The 19,758-nt window shown below is 39.2% G+C and overlaps 1 protein-coding gene across 2 annotated transcripts in view; it reads right to left on the reverse strand.

The window, feature by feature from the left end:
• The window catches only part of pou6f2 (POU class 6 homeobox 2), a 130,521-nt gene that overhangs the window by 50,886 nt on the left and 59,877 nt on the right, over positions 1-19,758 (reverse strand). For both annotated transcript variants that reach the window (XM_065294893.1, XM_065294892.1), the window contains exon 5: positions 7,869-8,242. In XM_065294893.1, coding sequence (XP_065150965.1) covers positions 7,869-8,242 — 374 coding nt within the window. The remainder of the gene's footprint in view (positions 1-7,868; positions 8,243-19,758) is intronic.

Here is a 19,758-nt window from a genome sequence, read left to right on the forward strand (position 1 = left end):
CATTAAATATATGCATTTACAAACTCATGTTTCGGTAATGAGAACTAAAAAGTTGTCTAGGTACTATGACAAACAAAATATCAACTTTTATCCGGAGAGAAAAAATAAGAACTGCTTACCTGGTAGCCATCTTGAGTGTCACAGTCAATAATGTCCCTTCCAACTATTTTTTTTTTAAAGTTAGTTCATTAAGGGCTTAAACAATGATTGAAAATTGTTGCGGAGGATGAGAAAATTGGTCTTGGACACATTTATATTCCTTATTATTGTCTCTACATTTACCAGTGATCACCAAATATCACATGTTTCTTTACTGTTAATGTTTATAGTATAACATGCAGTGAAGCTTTTTATTTTTTAGATTTTTTAATTATAAATATTTCCATGTCAAAGAACCCAAATCCAGTCATGGACACGTTGCAGTAATGAAAATGTTCCCCTTAAAAGTGGAAAAAACAACAAAATTGGTTTATATGATGTCATTTGAAATCATGTGCAAAATAGTACATGAAGAGATGTTTGTAACTGTATGTTTCTTATTTTGATACTCTTACTTTGCATTTACTTTTTTATCAAAATGTTTCATGACACCTCCTAAGTCTAATTTTGCGAGAATCACCCATTTGGAGCCCAAATCTGGAGGTTTACATGCCATTAATAAAATGTTTAACCAATATTTGGCTAACAGTCCGATTGATTAGCTGAAATGTTTATCAAAGATCCTAATGATTGATTGAAATGATGATGATTGGCTGAAGGGCAGATGTTACAGGATGAAAACGTACTGTTGCTCATTCGTTCAGACCACTGACAATTCAACCAGCTGTCAGGAGCTTCTGCTTGGACCTAAAGTTTTGCATGTGAAGTGCATTTTATTTACCTTAAATCACTTAACTTAAAATAACTATCCCCAAAATCTGGATGTGTGTCTGTATGTGTGCTTGAATGTGTGTGTGTGTGGATGGTATTGCCCTGCTCCTCTCTCTCTTTCCCCTCGCTCGCTCTCTGTGCCACAGATCAGTGTGTGTGTGTGTGTGTGTGTGTGCGTGTGGCTCAGAGCTGATGTAAGCCAGTGGAGTGGCAAATTACAGCAGACCTACAGCTGTAGGCTGACATTATGATTAATTTGATCAGTAATTTCTCCTGTTTTTCATTTTAATCGCTGTGACCATTCTGCTGTGGCAGGTCTCTCAGATCTAATTAAGATCAATTCCGGTGTAACCGGTTTGCTCACCGAGCAGACACCCCTACCCCCCCAAATCCCTGAGACTTTTCAGCGTGGAAAAACCCGTTGCTCCAATCAATCAGCACCTGCAAATCCAGCTGCCCTGCTAATCAGCCAATTAACACACTTAGGCAAATTTCATAATCTGCACCGTCTGCCTGTCATCACAACAGCCCTGACACTACTGTACCTCCCCTCTGCTTCTCTGTACATCTCTCTATAGACCGTTTTATCGAACACACATGCAGTGACGCAATTACACGTCTGGTCCGAACTTTATTTCCGGTTTCTGTTTGTATAATGGTCTGACTAGTTGCTGAAACTGAACTCTTAAACAAATACCTTGTCAAAAATAACAAATGTTTTGGTTTCCTAGGTAATCTACATGTTGTTTATTTTGTTTGTTATATAAATAAACTACTTTGAATGGATTTTGTTGTTATTTATTCTTCACAGAGTTTGCCGGACGTTACGTGATGACCACGAAAGCCGCGTGTTTAAAGGGATAGTTCGGCCAAAAATGATATTAAACCCATGATTTACTCACCCCCAAGCTGTCCTAGTTGCATATGTCGATCGTTTTTCAGAAAAACACATTTTTGGATATTTTAGAAAATGTTTTAGATCTTTCAGTTGATTAAATGTAATTTTACGGGGTCCACCCATAGTCCACGACCTTCAAGTCCAAAAAAAGTGCGTCCATCCTTCACAAATTAAATCCAAACGGCTCCAGGATGATAAACAAAGGTCTTCTGAGGGTAATCCGCGCGGTGTTGTTGTAGAAATATCCATATTTAAAACGTTATTAACGTAAATAAATACCTTCCGGTAGCGCCGCCATCTTAGTCGCGTCCGCATTCAGGATGAGAGCTTACGCAGCATACGGAGGTTTCTCTGCTGCTGCTCTGTGCCCCCGCCCTCCGAATTTGTCATACGTCACTAAGAAAAGTGCGTACACTACGCTAATACTCTCTCCTGAATGCGGACGCGACTAAGATGGCGGCGCTACCGGAAGGTATTTATTTTTGTTAATAAAGTTTTAAATATGGATATTTCTACAACAACACCATGTGGATTACCCTCAGAAGACCTTTGTTTATCATCCTGGAGCCGTTTGGATTTATTTTGTGAAGGATGGACGCACTTTTTTGGACTTGAAGGTCGTGGACTATGGGTGGACCCCGTAACATTACATTTAATCAACTGAAAGATCTAAAACATTTTCTAAAATATCTGAAAATGTGTTTGTCTGAAAAACGATGGACATATGCAACTCGGACAGCTTGGGGGTGAGTAAATCATGGGTTTAATATCATTTTTGGCCAAACTATCCCTTTAAGTTTGTTACTGCTGAAACCGTCTATAGGTACTCAAGATTAACATGGGATATGCAGAAACAATGTGTGTTATGGGAGCTTTAATGTTGTTAGCTAATTAGCATCTATGTAATAAAACCCTTACAAATACAGAGACAACAAGTTAAACGCACACATCTGACAAACACTTCTATTCAAAGCGACTTGCATTCAATTCAAGCTACACATTTTTCCCAGTACCAAACCCATGACCTTGACATGACAAGACAAGAGATTACTCTAGTACAAAGTCAGTTTGTGTGACTGGAGGCATCTCAGCATGCAGCAAAGTCTCACTGGAAAATCATACAGTAAACTTTATTCACCCCGCTCCAAAGGAACTCAGGGTCAGAGACTTACAAAAAAAGCCTGTCTGAACTTTTGACCAAATAAAGAAAAAGCAATAACAAGAGCGGAGGAAGAGGGAATGCAGTAAGCACTCAGATTTCGCACGTTGGACAAGCTGACTGTGGTATTATCAGAGTGGGATGCTAACTCACTGTCATGTTGTCAGTTCAGGTACAGAAGGCCTCTATCTGGACCTTTAGGTGTCTTCTGATAATAGGAGACCTGTCTGCCCTTTCAGAATGATTACACCCAAAAAGAGGAATGGGGGAAGAAAGACAGATAGGTTGGGGTGGTACCTGTGTTACCAGAAGGTGTAATTATGATAGACCCTAAAAAAATACACATTCCTAAAATTCTATTGCTGTTCCTGGTGTCTAACTGCGGCCGTCCCTAAAGGCCAGTAACAGCACTCTGGTGAAGGCTGCTGTAAGTTTCTCAGTCAAACGCAGGCATAAGTCCAATTACAGACTCCAGACCCTCAGGGGAGCCAAACTGCAAACCCTGCCACACGCATGCATTCACATTGCTTAAGTGGTAATGTGGACCCCTATGAAGAAGGAACTTCAAACCCCCTCTGACTCGTCCTGACACACAGACACAATACACACTTATCACTTTCACACACAGCACTTGGGTTACAAAGTGAAGGGTTGGTAATGACGTGGTGGTCTCTGGTGCCACTCTCTCTCTTTCTCTTTGGATTAACAAGAGGGTTGCACAGTGACTCTTAGCTGTAAATCTAATCACAGACCTCAGGGGTAACGAAACCACACCGTGCTGCCTAAAAACCTGTAGATGGGCTCTTCTAACACACCTGGGAAAAGGTTGCAGACAGTTTTGCTTAAGGAATGCACAAAAGATTTACCTGGCCACAGAGTTTATTTTTAATCCCATTGGATTAATTGGAAGGGGCAAAAAGTTACATTTGGGAAGACCAATTGTTAGCAAGATACTGTAATGATCTTAATATGAGAGTGGCTAAGAAACTTTTTTCCTAAAATGAATCGTTTTTGTGTGTTTCTAAGTGTCCAACTAGAATTATTCGTAATGTTTGCCTCTCTATCTCTATATATCTCTCTATTCTCTATAAAATTGCAGGCTACTTTACGTACTCGTCTTTTGACCTTAAAGTGACACCATACTTAGGGCCTTTTTATACAAGAACGCTTGACGTGCCTTTCGTTTACACGGTGACGGCGTTTTTGGGGCTTAAAAATGCAAAAAAGTGAAACCACCCTCCAGAGTGGAAATCTTGAAAACAATCTACCCTCACGTTCCCGTCTAAAGCGTAAAAACGCAAAAGTCCGCTTACGGTGGCTCTCGTTGCATACGCGTTTATGTCACAGGCATACGCCAGTTCAGGAAAATAACAACAAACATGTAGGATTTTTCCATACGTCGGACCTTCAAGTTGCCATAGCAGCTCTGATAAATCTAAGTCTTTCCAGCAGTTGTACGAAATATTTACAGCTAGTATTACTGATCAGAGAAGGCACATTAATTACCTCTATCAAATTGTTTATGTGCCAATTCGTCGGCGGCAAACCAGACGGCATTTGGACGAGACCTGGGAGAACAAGGAAGAGGGTTGTACACAGGCGTGCAGACTTGGTGGTGTTGTGTGTTAGTGCTTCACATTGCCACCTAGCCACCTGGAGTGCATACTACATCGAATATCACACATTTTGCATCACCATATGCACGCAGATTTCCTTCTCTGTACGCTCGTATAAACGCGGAATAAAAAGTGATAACGCAACGCCACTTTTGCGTTTTCTTTTCAGATCGTTTCCATGTAAATGTAGCCTTACTCGTGTAACTACTCATGTAACAGTCTTTAAATAGGAAAACATTGAAGTGTTTTTGGTGGCTTCTAAATTCATCCCTGTTTGGATCCTAAGGAATGAATGGGGCTAGGCTAAATGCTAACACGTTCACAACGCGCTGTACAAAGATTAAGTGCACGCATTGAAAAAAAATAGTTATGTATTAATTCGTCAAGTGGAGGTAAGAACAAAGTAAAATATTGAAAAACTGTGGTATTTTCCTTTAAACTGTATATTTTCAACCAGTGGCCCTGGCAACCATTACTATACATCACTGCCAGTTTATTAGGTAAGTACTGTAGCACATGCAGAATAAAGTATAGTTCAGCATACAGTCTGCTGGCAGTTATCAAAGATGTTGCATATTTATTTTTTATTTGAAACCTTCCCATCAACCTAGAAATCTAAGCGCATCATACATCAAGTTATGCGTTTGGAGACTCCATTGTCACCAGCCACCATTTACTCTATTTCCCACCTGTATCACGCATTAGAAGGGCTTGATGGTTACTTGACAAATCGAATCAGGTGTGCTTCAACTGTAAATGAAAAAATATATGTAATGCCTCGCTATTCCTAAGGAATTCCTTGGAAACTACAAGTTCTGGGCCCTGGAGACCATTAAGCGTCGGCCCACAGGGTCCAGCTGGTAAGGATACAGGCCGGGCAGAGAGACAGCAGGTGAAATAAATGGCTAAACTGATGGCAGCCATAATAAGGGGGAAGGGGAAGCGAGGTTCAGACACAGCACAGCGCAATAAGGACTGTGACGCTGATGAATGCGGGGAAAGGCACAAAGGCGACCCTGGCCTCTCTCAAACTAAAATGAAACCACTGGGACATATAGGTAGGAGGGTGTGTTATTAGTGAGCGATGAAGACAGCCAGATGAATAAGAGGAAGAATAGAAGACAGACGGACAGATATGCAATGTTATTAATGTTATGAAGAATTCATCTCTATGTGCCATTTAGTTTTTCATTCAGGCGTGCACAAAGTTAATGAGTTAACTAAAGCAATAATGATTCATATGTCCCATCTGTGGAGTTTGTTTTAATTGCATAACGCTGCGTGACAATAACAGAAAACCAAATAAAATTTCAATGAACTCAAGTTTACTGGTAGATCACTGACATATGGTGCTGTGGGTCTCCCAACGCAAGATCTTATTTGCAGCAGGTAAAATATGTTGAAAACGAATCTGCTCACATTCAGCCCAACGTCCGCTGCATATACTATACATTTTCACAACATGTCAATAAGTGATTATCATAAAATTGTTTCAAATCAAGTTACACCAAAAACATCATTACCCATAATTCAATATTCCGCAGCTCTTCATTTCCAATAATAGTCTATTGCTGTCGCAAGCAAGACGGCCGGGATAAACTCTTAACAATAAACTTTCAATTTTCATTCTTTTTCACGGACCGCCTTGGCAAACGGGTACCTCCTCCAGAAACAATATTTGTAATATCCAAGATTTCCCCAGACAGATTCAATCATTCAATTGAATTACTGCCCCATTCTCTAACATTCATCCTAGACCTCGTCTCACTCCAGCGCTCCATTTTTCCAGACATGTTGTGAATAATGTAGAAGAATGAGTTCTTTAAGTGAGGCGACATCATATTTAGGGGTCATTACATGGAGTCGATCGGTCTCGACCGCCCCCGTGTCATGCGGCACTCTGGAGCGGCTCCCATCACCAGTCAACTTGTATTATAGCTTTAAATAACTTCACTTTTAGTGTGTAAACAAGAGTCAAACCAACTGAGGAGACATGCACGGAAGGTTGTTGGCTGTGTGGAAATATGGGCTTTTGTGAGGTTTAATGCTTTTGTGTACGACGGATTGAAACCACCTAAATCGCAGAGCGCTGTGCTTCTTATTTAAAAGGATTTTTGTGGCTTTCAGTTCATGAATGTTTGCTTCTAAACCATCTAGTGCACTTTGAAAAGTTACTGCTAAAAAAAATTACCGTTTAGCAGATATATACTCTTAAAAATAAAGATGCTTAAAAGTTTCTAGAAATCGAAAAAGAACCATTTTTGGTTGCACATTCCACTTTTTTTGAAAATATGCTCATTTTTCAGCTCCCCTAGAGTTAAACATTTGATTCTTAAGGGGGTCGCACACCGGCCGCGCAGCTCAACGTCGTGCCACGCCGCGTGGAGTCGCGTCTAGGACAACTCGGAGGTATTGTAAACCGGAAGTGCACATTAAATTGCGCAAGCTTCGTCAGATAGCGTCTACTTCAAAATGCAAAATATACGTTAGCAGCCAATGTTAATCGTTAATGATTTCGGACAAATATGATGTTATTTAATGTGAGTGGCACTCTGTGGCGCGACAGGGACTTGAGCAACTTCCTGAGTCGTAGCTGGGCGGCGCGGACAGGCGCCCCCTATTGGCACCGGTGTGCGTATACTCATAGAAAGCAATGTATTTGAGTTTTTTAGAACAGCGCTTAGCTGCGCGTCCTATGTGCGACCCCCTTTACAGTTTTGGAATCCATTCAGCTGATCTCCGGGTCTGGCGCTAGCACTTTTAGCATAGCTTAGCATAACCCATTGAATCTATTTAGACCATTAGCATCACGCTAAAAAATAACCAAAGAGTTTCGATATTGTTTAAAACTTGACTCTTCTGTAGTTACATCGTGTACTAAGACCGACGGAAAATTAAAAATTGCGATTTTCTAGGCAGATATGGTTAGGAACTATACTCTCATTCTGGTGTAATAATCAAGGACTTTGCTGCTGTAACATGGCTGCAGCAGGTGTAGTGATATTATGCAGTGCCCGAAAATAGTCCCCTGCTATTGAAAGTAACCAAGGGGTTTATTTTTAAGCTCCCTTTTGGAGCCAGAAGCCAGGAGTCGATGAATTGCAGTTTAAGTCACTTCCTTGTTGGCTTCACAAGAGAGATCGGAAGGTTTTGCCCCTTGGGCATAACTAAAATCCATTTACAGCAAAAGACAACAATTGTTCTTGTCATGTAATTTCATGTCTTCAAGATTGAATGTTGTAAATAAAACATCATCAAATCTAATGTAAAAATGTATTCAAATATCACTTTTGCAGTTAACTAACAGGTAAAACTCAAATCTTACCTGCAGTGGCAGAGGCGGCGTGACAGGTGAAGGTAAGCTACGAGCTGGTGATTGGTTTTGCCTGTGATTGGGCGGAGACTGGGGAGGTTGAGCTGAGCTGTGATTGGAGGTACAGGTGCCTGGAGAAGGTCCGGACACTTGTGACTGGATTGGTGGAGTGAGTTGACGATGACTGGGTGGCTGGAGATGTGTTGGGCCACAGAGCTGCTGCTGCTGCTGCTCTCGTTCTCGTTGCTGTTCTCGCTCACGATGCTCTCGTTCCCGCTGCTCCCGCTGCTGTTGTTGTTGCTGATGATGGTGATGCTGTTGCTGGTGATGCTGGAGCTGCTGGAGCTGTTGGAGATGCTGGAGCTGTGAGTTCAGGGATGAGGTAGCTGTGACAAAGAAAGAGAAAATGGTACATCTTAACATCTTAAACCAAACGACTTTCAATCAATTCGAGAGGCCATTATCAGCCAAGCCAAATCAAATTAAGAGGCCTAGTATAATGGTCCAAAAAACAATATCCTGAAAAAGCTGAAAAAATGTACAAGAAAAAAGTACAAAAAATGTAATAATGTGAAATGCTAGCAACATGATGAATTCAATCATGAAAACAGAACATTTTAACATTTTTCTTCCTGTTATCATTTCAGCTATGTAACGTGTGTCTTGGCCAGTGTGTATCGCTTAATACTTTTCTTGGTCCGTAATTGCAGAGCCCTCACTGATTGTTGGCCATTACGTACTGTTTCTTCTGTACACTGTAATTATCGAACAGCCCGAGATGAAGCCTTCAAGAAGCTTCTAGGGTAAAAACCATTGGGCTAAAAAAGATGTTCTGCTCTTTTGAAGTCGGAGGAACTTCTTCCATCTCCAGTCTTGAGGACTCTCAGATTTAATTTCAAGTAATTCACTGCACTCCTTAAATGCACCTTTAAGAAAGCTCTCTTTTTTGCAGCTACTGGACAACCATTAACAGCCACCATATCTTTTATATAAGAAAAAACGGTGACATTTGAAACAAATTTAGCTGTAACTCCTTTTGGTATCTTGGTTAGCACCATATCTGATTTGAAACAAATCAAAATAGGGTTGTGATGTATAGACAAACAGCCTTAAAAATTGGGTTTGTCATTTAAGACAGTCCCTCCAGAAAAATGCGAGTCCACATCTTTATGCGGGACCGCATTTTTTCAAATACGCCGCACTTTTGCAGCATAAATTGCAGATTTCCGTGCTCAAAATATGCGGGGCTTGCATGATTTCATAATCTCCGCATTTTCGTAGCAAAATCACATATCTTAGCAGAAAGTTGAAAAACGTTGCATTTACCTCTCACAAGCGCAGACATGTCCACTTTTGCCATGGGAACGTTATGAAGTGACGTGATTATGTGACATGAAGTGAACATCATTGAAAAGCTGCAAAAGCTGAAAACAGTTTTTGCAAGTTCCCGCAATTTTTGCAAATTCCCGCAATTTCATCGCATAAAAAAACTTTTTCTGGAAGGACTGTTAAAGAATTACTATAGTAAAACTAAGCTACTGAATTGTCTTATGGCACTTTATGTGTTACTCTAACCATACTGTTACATTCACACGGTGCGAAATCGTTAACACTTGACAGAAGGCTTGTCTGAAGCGTGGCCAACAGCCAATCACAGTGGCCGCAACACATGCTCCGGTCTTGCATAACCGTAATTTGCTGGTTTGCACTAGGTTATTTGTATAAGGCGATCTGTTTCAATTCAGTTCGGCAACGCATGACGTCACCCATTAAAGTAAATGAGAAGCATTAAAGGAACAGTATGTAGGATTGTGGCCAAAACTGGTACTGCAATCACAAACTGGTGGCCAATACACAACATGACAACATTAACATTAGTTAAGGGCTGCAACTCCACTTTTTAAATGACAATATCCTGGCTGGACCGCTGTTGTGAGTGATTTAAGAATTTGAAATGAAAATTATTTCTTAATGTCTATACACATCAGGGCCATTTTATGATTAATTGATATAAATTTCTTACATACTGTTCCTTTAACGATTTCGCCCCGTGTGAATGTACGTTAATATGCAGGAAATATAAATAAGCTGAAAATATAAATCTGTTTTTCTCAAAAATGTATTTTTTGGCTTTTTTACCCATTGGAGTCATTTGGATAACTTTAATGATGGATAGAAGTGATTTTTGGAGCTTTGCCATGTTGACCCCCAAAATAATTTGATTTAAAATGATTTGTTTGTGTTCAACTAAAGAAAGAAAGTCATATACATCTGGCATTGCATGATTAAATTATGAAAGAATTTTTCATATTGTGTGAACTGTTTCTTTAACTCTTCAACTTCCTATTTATTTGTGTATTAAGCTTGCTTACATCAGAAATAATTCATTTTGATTTGAAGCCATTTTTAATTACAGCCCAACTGTAGGCCATCACAAAAGAATCCTAACAAACTGCACAACAATGAATCAATGTTCAGCTATGAAGCGAGACTTGTAATGTATTGGCAAGCATGTGTTTGTGCGCAGTATGCTAGACAAGCAAGCAACTGTCCATAATTAATAGATGCAGATGAATAATTAAAACCATGGGATAACTCAGAAAATACATTGGTCCTGACATTTCTTTGATTAGTGTGGCTACTCGTGCATCACTGCTGGACAGGCAGGCGGGATTTTGATTCACCACAAACCCTCTCTCCGACACCAGAAAATCACAGAAGAGAAGAAGAAAAAAAAGAAAGTGTCTCTCAACCAGTAAACAGCCCACTTTTACATTTCTTCAATCGTCTGACACATTGACACCCCCTCACACCCCAACATGAATTATATATATATCATCTGCACCAGGGAAGAGTCCAATTCGCGTTTGAAATGTTGGGGCAAGTTGTTTCGCAGGTCTTGACAGGGCATGGGTATGTGGCGCTCGATCGCGTAAGTAGACGCTACTAGACAAATAAGTTTAAAGAATAAAGGAAGAATTAAGAAACTAAAAAAGCTAAATTCTGTCAAAAATATTATCAAAATCAAGGGAGACCAAAATTTTGTTAGGGTCTTGTTCTGCAGCAGTTCTGATGCTGAAAAATACACAGAACAACAAAAGAATAGAAATAAAAGATACAAAAGAGATACAAAAATGTTGTAATACACAATGTGACCCTATTACAGACTGGTCTTACTTTCTTTACTCATTTAAATGTGCGAAAGTTTATCAGACTCGCTTTAATCAAGTAAAAGAGTTAATGTGCATTTTAAGATGCAGACCTTGAGACAAAGGGTGAAAACAAAAGCAATGACAGAGTTACATGTATGTTGGTTTCAGAAACTAACTTCATAACTAATGTAAATTAAAAAATTTTAAGAATTGTATGAGCCACTACATTTTCTTTGTATTTTATAAATGTCAGGCCAGTTGTCACACTAATTTGCTTGTAGTAGAGTATTTTCATATAGTTTATCATATCCATTGCAATTTTTTAACATGTTTACTCTATTATGCATGCTGTGTATTACTTAATTGCCTAACCTTTTCAGTTTTACTAAAAACCTATTATGACAGGTTCCCATTGTGAAAAAAGGTATCCTTTCAAAAGGTACACCTACCTAAGAGTGCATATTAGTACCTCAAATGTATATATTGCTACCAAATGTATACATATCTGTACTTAGTACATTTTTAGACCTTAAAGGATTAGTCAATTTTCAAAAAAAAATATCCAGATAATTTACTCACCACCATGTCATCCAAATGTTGATGTCTTTTTTTGTTCAGTCGAGAAGAAATTATGTTTTTGGAGGAAAACATTTCAGGATTTTTTTTCATTTTAATAGACTTTAATGGAACCCAACACGTAACAGTTTTAATGCATTTTTAACGCAGCTTTAAAGCACTCTAAATGATCCCAAACGAGGCATAAGGGTCTTATCTAGTGAAACGATTGTCATTTTTGGCAAGAAAAATAAAAAATATGCACTTTTAAATCACATCTTATTGTCTTACCCCGGTTGTGTGACGTGCCAGCGCGACCTCACGTAATACGTCATCACGTCAAGAGGTCACGGATGACGTATTGAAACTACGCCCCAGTGTTTACAAGTGTGGAAAAAGAGGACCGTTCCGACGTTGTTGTATGATACGAATGATACTAATTAATGTCTTTGTGTCAGTTTATTGTTTAAAATGATTCGCAAATGTGCGTTTCCTATATGTACGCGTGACCTTTCTATGTCACTACGCAATTACGTGAAATAATGCTGGCTCTTCACACAGCTGGAGGAAGAAGAGAAGTTGGGGATTAAAAGTGCATTTTTTTTTCTTGCCAAAAATGACAATTGTTTCACTAGGTAAGACCCTTATGCCTCATTTGGGATGGTTTAGAGTCCATTGAAGCTGCGTTGAAACGGCACTATTAAATTGCATTAAGACTGTTAAGTGTTGGGGTCCATTAAAGTCCATTAAAATGAGAAAAATCCTGGAAGTTTTCCTCAAAAAACATAATTTCTTCTCGACTGAACAAAGAAAGACATTAACATTTTGGATGACATGGTGGTGAGTAAATTATCTGGATTTTTTTTAGAAAATGGACTATTCCTTTAAAGGGTACTCTCCCAGTGACAGCTTTTATACCATTTTTTCTGAGAGTGTAGTTTGACAACATGCCCCGTATGAGGAATGCAATACCATTTTTGAAGCTAAAACTTTAAGGTAAGTGGTTATGTACAGAAAGGTAAAAATAAAAGATGTAGTTTTAGCTTATGCACAAGATGTTGCTCTTAAACAGCGCATGTGAAAATGTCTCGAGAAAACACTTTATTATGCATGAAAGTGTCTGAGTTCATGGTATCCATATGGCACAATTTATAAAGGTTTTCATGTCATCATCTATCTAACATAACTCCTTGCAACACTTGAACAAAGGTAATCTTATCCACAGTAAGTGGTGACATAACACATGACAGTGTGAATTTGGTCTCTAGCTTGGCGCCCATTCACACTCTCACCTCTAGCGCTACCTTGACTTTATTGAAAATAGTATTTGCTGGCTTTTTTAAGAAATGAGATGCAGTATAATAGCAGTGATGGGTGCTGTTGTGTTCGATTCAAAATGTGTCTGTATACTGAAGTACAAATGGGGATACAGAAAGCAGTGAATATGAATCTATTGAATAAAAACTGAACGGAAAATTCAAGGCCATGCAATTTGAAATCTAGCTTGTTGTCATATACACAATAAATTAGTTTCTTTTCTTAATAACACAAAAATGTGGGCTTTATAATTTTATACAAATTATAGGTGTAAAATAAAATAAAAATGTTTGCCATAAATGATGCATCAAAACAGGTGTATAGATGTATTCTTAAAAGTGTCTGGCAGGTAACATAAAGCATTTTTTTCATGTGGTAAAAAATTACTTGGATTAAGGTTTAAAAAAATTATTCACAACAAAATCAATGTGAATTTTTACTTAAAAAGGTAAGAAATACTATACTATAAAAAGATACTGTACGAAATAAATCGTTATTTCAAGAAGCTTTGACTGAAATACAGATTAAACCGAAAGAGCAGAACTTCTCATGGCTCATCAGTCACAAAATAAATGCACTGCCTGTGGGCAAACCAACTAGATTTGTAGTGTATTTTATATTGGCAACTGCCTTCCCTTCAAAGGTCATAATACATTCAAATAGCCTGCCATGAAATTGACAGGTAAATTAGGATCTGACTTTTTAATTCTTTCTTATTCCATAAACAAACATAAACATTGACATATGAACCCTGTCAGGCCTCAAGACCCCATAGTTGTTTCCACAATAAAATAATACCTGACAAGCTTCTCTATCCACTCAATGAGCTCACAAATGAAGCCAGGATCTATTGTGACGGGCCCTGTGACCCGCCTGACGTATGGATGATCTGTTTCTCCTCCCTGCACCTGAATCCACTCCAATTTAGCAGTTTTCGATTCTTTTTCTTGAACTCTGGCAAATAAAAATGGGTAAAAATCCTCCAGAACTGATCACAGGAATCCCTCGGTTTAACAGAAACTCATTCGCCTCAACTCTGTGACCTGTGTGAGCATTTGTGTGTGTGTTTCTTGAGTCTCCCAGCTGTCGTGTGTTTGATGCGTGTAAGTGCACATGTGTGAGTCGCAGCCAGGCTTATTGTCAGAGGTCACCTCAGAAGCGTCAGGGTGATAGCACTATTTTTGTTTCTAGTATCAGAGCGAACGTACGGGTCAAAGCAGAGTATCCACCTGTCTCATTAATACACTGCACTGTCTATCCATCCCAATGAAACACCCTTTCCTCTGGAGGCATCCAACAGACGAACATGACAATGAGTGTGTCTGCGTTTGTTTCGTGTGTTTGCTTTTCTCCAGACAAACCAGTTGTTTCAAATGGTGTGCGTGTAAAAAGGATATTGCTGAAAAAGATTGATTCATTTACAAGCAAGGCTCATGTACATTTCGATCAGTGTGAAATAGTTTGGCACATCATGTCCCTTTGAAATGGATGAAATAACAAGAAATACTTCTACGACATTTAATATTTACTTTTAGTATAATAAGTTTTTGCTTTTGCTTTAACCCATTGTTGGGTCAAATATAAACATTTTCTAGGTTAATTTAACCCAACGGCTGACTTTGCTGGGTGACTACTACGAAAAGGTAATTCATTTGCATATTAATTTCCAATTTTAAAATTCTTCAAAGCAAGTACAAACGTGGCCAAATGCAATATGCAGCCCCCCGCTGAAATATTGACTGGCACGAGTGCATGATAATCTTGTTAATAACCTGTCACAGTTAGTGACTGATGCGAGAAATACTGCACTTACTAAACGTTAATGAAGAAACCCACTTTAGAAATAATACAGAGGGCAAAATAAAGATTTGCACATAGACACACAGGCTACACAGTGAATTAAAGGCCAATCAAGGGCTAAGTGAGTAACAAAGAGTTAATTAATTCTGTAAGAGGAGTTAGGTGGATAGAAAGGAGAATGAGAGAGACTTTATATACACTTCAAAAAATGCTGGGTTATTTTTAACCAAGCGTTGGGTCAAAAAGTGACACATCCAACTCACTGCGTTGTAATTGAACCTATGCTGGGTTGTTTTAACCCAAAATGCTGGGTTGCTTTGACCTACTGTTGGGTCAAATCTAAACATTTCCCAGGTTAATTTAACCCAACATTTTGTATCTGATAGTATTATTTTATATTACAACATTTGGAGAGTTTGCAGCTTAAAGGATTAGTCCATTTTCGAAAAAAAAAAATCCAGATAATTTACTCACCATCCAAAATGTGGATGTCTTTCTTTGTTCAGTCGAGAAGAAATTATGTTTTTTGAGGAAGACATTCCAGGATTTTTCTCATTTTAATGGACTTTAATGGACCCCAACACTTAATCGTATTAATGCAGTTTAAATTATCTCAAACGAGGCATAAGGGTCTTATCTAGCGAAACGATTGTCATTTTTGGCAAGAAAAAAATATGCACTTTTAAACCACAACTTCTCATCTTCCTCCGGTCCTGTGGCGTGCCAGCGTGACCTCACGTAATTGCGTAAATGACGTGGAAAGGTCACGTGTTACATATATGAAACGCACATTTGCGAACCATTTAAAACAATAAACTGACACAAAGACATTAATTAGTATCATTTAACAATGTCAGAATGGTCCTCTTTCTCCACACTTGTAAACACTGGGGCGTAGTTTCGATACGTCATCTGTGACCTCTTGACGTGATGACGTATTGCGTGAGGTCGCGCTGGCGCATCACACAGCCGAAGGAAGACAAGAAGTTGTGGTTTAAAAGTGCATATTTTTTATTTTTCTTGCCAAAAATGACAATTGTTTCACTAGATAAGACCCCTATGTCTCATTTGAGATCGTTTAGAGTCCTTTGAAACTGCAATTTTAAACTGCATTAAAACTTAAGTGTTGGGGTCCATTAAAGTCCATTAAAATGAGAAAAATCCTGGAATGTTTTCCTCAAAAAAATTATTTCTTCTCGACTGAACAAAGAAAGACATCAACATTTTGGATGACATGGTGGTGAGTAAATTATCTAGATTTTTTTGTAAGAAAATTGACTATAAACTGAACAATGCCTATTTCATTCTCCTACTGTACTAACAATTTGGAGAAACAATGTAATATGAATGTGTGGACATCTAATAAGACAAATGTTTTGCATCAATGTGCACTTTTTTAATATTGCAGTTAGAAGTGCTAAAAGAACACATAGAAATATGAATACCAGACAAAATGACAAAGTGCAGGTGTATAAGACAAAATAAGTGCTTTACAGTGAAGCTCAGACATTCCTAAATGATTCCCTAACAGTGATTTGGATAGGGATCAGACGATCCTAAACTGCAGAGAGGCCAAACAGCAGCAGAGAGGCTCTGAGTGTTTATAGCGTTACACTGAACAGCGTACTGGGATCAGACCACAAAGCCCGCTGTCTGACATGCATGTCTGATCAAAGTGTATTACTGCTATTGTCTCTACTGGGGATTTAAAGGAATTCTGTGCTGTCTTGTGGAGCGAATATTGTATAAAAGGAAAGAGTTTTCTGGTAAAACCTATAGTTGGGTATCAGTTCTTCGAGATGAAAAGGGAGTCATTAAAACTTTGTGTTGCAAATTTTTCTCCTTCTAGTGACCACATTTTCAATACACATTAAAGTCAACAACATTGTATAACCCATTTGAATAATGTAATATGATTGTATCTATTAGGCTGATTTTAACCTTTGCTAAAAAGACAAAGCAAGATACGACAATGCAAAGGTCATGGGTTTAATCAGGGATCACACACATACAGATAAAAACTAATGTATAGACTGAATGATCCCTAAAGCTTTCATCCCTCTTCAATAATATACATAAATGTAAATGTTGCTGATGTGCTATCAGTAACAACAAAATATTCACATTCTTAGAATTACAATGCTTGTCTTATCAAATTAAAATACCCAATAATAAATATCAACAAATTTGTGATTGTTGGCGCACCTTGTAGACAAAAAAATACAAAAAACAATGCCTTCATAAATAAAGAAGACAAAGAGTGGAAAGAGAGGCTGCTAAAGGCAGTTCAACATTGCAAACATGGATTCAAAGCAAGCCAGCAGGTAAATCATATAGAATATTTAGCAGTTTGTCACACTTTAATTATTGTGTTTAAGTATATTATATTCACTTGTCTTAGTTGCTACTAGTAATCTATAATAATAATTATATTTTATTAAAACCACCCCCCATGGTGCCACCTTTTTTTTGTTTGGACCACTGCCCCCCAAAATCCAACACAAGTGGATGCAGCACACTGACAACATAAATGTTTTCCCAGTATAAGTCTGTGGACATTTATTATGAAATATTAGCTTATAACGCTGACCCAACGTCAAAATCCAACATTGACCCGATGTTGGTCCGACGTCAGGATCCAACGTTAATTCGACGTCAGGATCCAACGTTGGCCCGACGTCAGGATCCAACGTTGGTCCGACGTCAAAATCCAACGTTGGTCCGACGTCAAAATTCAATGTTGACCCGACAGCAAAATCCAACGTTGACCCGACGTCGGGATCCAACGTTGGTCCGATGTCAGGATCCAAAGTTAATTTGACGTCAGGAACCAACGTTGGTCCGACATCAAAATCCAAAGTTTATCTGACGTCAAAATCCAACGATGACCCGACAGCAAAATCCAACGTTGACGCGACGTTGGGATTCAACGTTAATTCTACGTCATGATCCAACTTTGATCCGTTGTCAAAATCCAACGTTGATCCGACGTCAAAATCCAACGTTGATCCGACGTCAGGATCCAACGTTGATCTGACGTCAAAATCCTATGTGACCCAACAGCAAAATCCAACGCTGACCCGACGTCAGGATCCAACGTTGGTCCGACGTTAGGATCCAACGTTGGCCCGACGTCAGGATCCAACATTGGTCCGACGTCAAAATTCAATGTTGACCCGACAGCAAAATCCAACGTTGGTCCGACGTCAAAATCCAACGATGACCCGACAACAAAATCCAACGTTGACGCGACGTTGGGATTCAACGTTAATTCTACGTCAGGATCCAACGTTGATCCGACGTCAAAATCCAACGTTGATCCGACGTCAAAATCCAACGTTGATCCGACGTCAAAATCCAACGTTGATCTGACGTCAAAATCCTATGTGACCCAACAGCAAAATCCAACGCTGACCCGACGTCAGGATCCAACGTTGGTCCGACGTTAGGATCCAACGTTGGCCCGACGTCAGGAACCAACGTTGGTTCGACATCAAAATCCAAAGTTTATCTGACGTCAAAATCCAACGTTGGTCCGACGTCAAAATCCAACGATGACCCGACAGCAAAATCCAACGTTAACGCGACGTTGGGATTCAACGTTAATTCTACGTCAGGATCCAACGTTGATCCGACGTCAAAATCCAACGTTGATCCGACGTCAAAATCCAACGTTGATCCGACGTCAGGATCCAACGTTGATCTGACGTCAAAATCCTACGTTGACCCAACAGCAAAATCCAACGTTGACCCGACGTCAGGATCCAACGTTGGTCCGACATTAGGATCCAACGTTGGCCCGATGTCAGGATCCAACATTGGCCCTACATCAGGATCCAACGTTAATCCGACATCAGGATCCAACGTTGATCCAACGTCAAAATCCAACGTTGATCCGATGTCAGGTTCCAACGTTGATCCGACGTCAAAATCCTACATTGACCCAACAGCAAAATCGAACGTTGACCCCACGTCAGGATCCAACGTTGATCCGACGTCAAAATCCAACGTTGATCCGACTTCAAGAACCAACGTTGATCCGATGTCAAGATCGAACGTTGGTTCGACGTCAAAATCCGAAAGTGTTATTGTTGGCACACTTTGTAAACAAAAATACAAAAAACAATGTCTTCACAAAAAAGAAGACAGAGTGGAAAGGGAGGCTGCTAAAGGCAGTTCAACATTGCAAACATGGATTCAAAGCTCCAGCAAGCCAGCAGGTAAATCATATAGAATATTTAGCAGTTTGTCACACTTTAATTCTTGTGTTTAAGTATATTATAATCACTTGTCTTAGTTGCTACTAGTAATCTATAAGAATATTTTATTAAAACCATATTAATAGTACCACCCCCCTTAGTGTCCCTTTTTTGGTTTGGGCCACTGCCCCTCAAAATGTCTGTGCACGGCCCTGCTGAAATCAAATCAATCCAACAAAGGTAAGCCATGACAAAATGCTGCTATCTACAAAAAGCTTGCAGTTTTATTACAAGTCCTGACAACAGCTTACCACTAACATTACCTTTGACCATTACCTCTCTCTCTCTCTCTCTCTCTCTCTATCTCTCTCATCTACCCTCACTGTCCCATACACCCAGTTCTTGAGGTCCCGTCCCCGCCTGCTTTCCCCTTAGTGTCTAATGCAAAATTTATGCTCACGCGGTGGTTTCAGTGGGTGGAAAAATCAATACTGTTGGGCTCTGGTAGAAAGAGTGCTCTTTGACTGACAGTAAAAGCATGGGAGGACATCGAGGGGGCACTTTTAAAATGAGGAAAGGTGGACAACAGCACAGAATTGAACACAGAAGCCCATTCACATCATACGGCCTCATTTAAAATCGCATTTCGAGAGCAACGCTAAGTGTAAAGGGTTATAAAGAAATTATGTTTTCTGCGGAGAAACTGTCAAAATATCAGGTTGAAGATATTTGGATTGAGTTACTATTTTGCCTGCTATTAAAAATGTGTTTTCATGTCATTTTTGCACTGCCTGCAGCTGCATTACTGAAGATGATAAGCGCAGAGCTGCGCAGAAGAAATGAAGTGATGTGTGTACATCACAAGGTCTTTGTTGTTCT

This window comes from Paramisgurnus dabryanus, chromosome 22 (assembly GCF_030506205.2).
Source record: "Paramisgurnus dabryanus chromosome 22, PD_genome_1.1, whole genome shotgun sequence".
Classification (NCBI taxonomy): Eukaryota; Metazoa; Chordata; class Actinopteri; order Cypriniformes; family Cobitidae; genus Paramisgurnus; species Paramisgurnus dabryanus.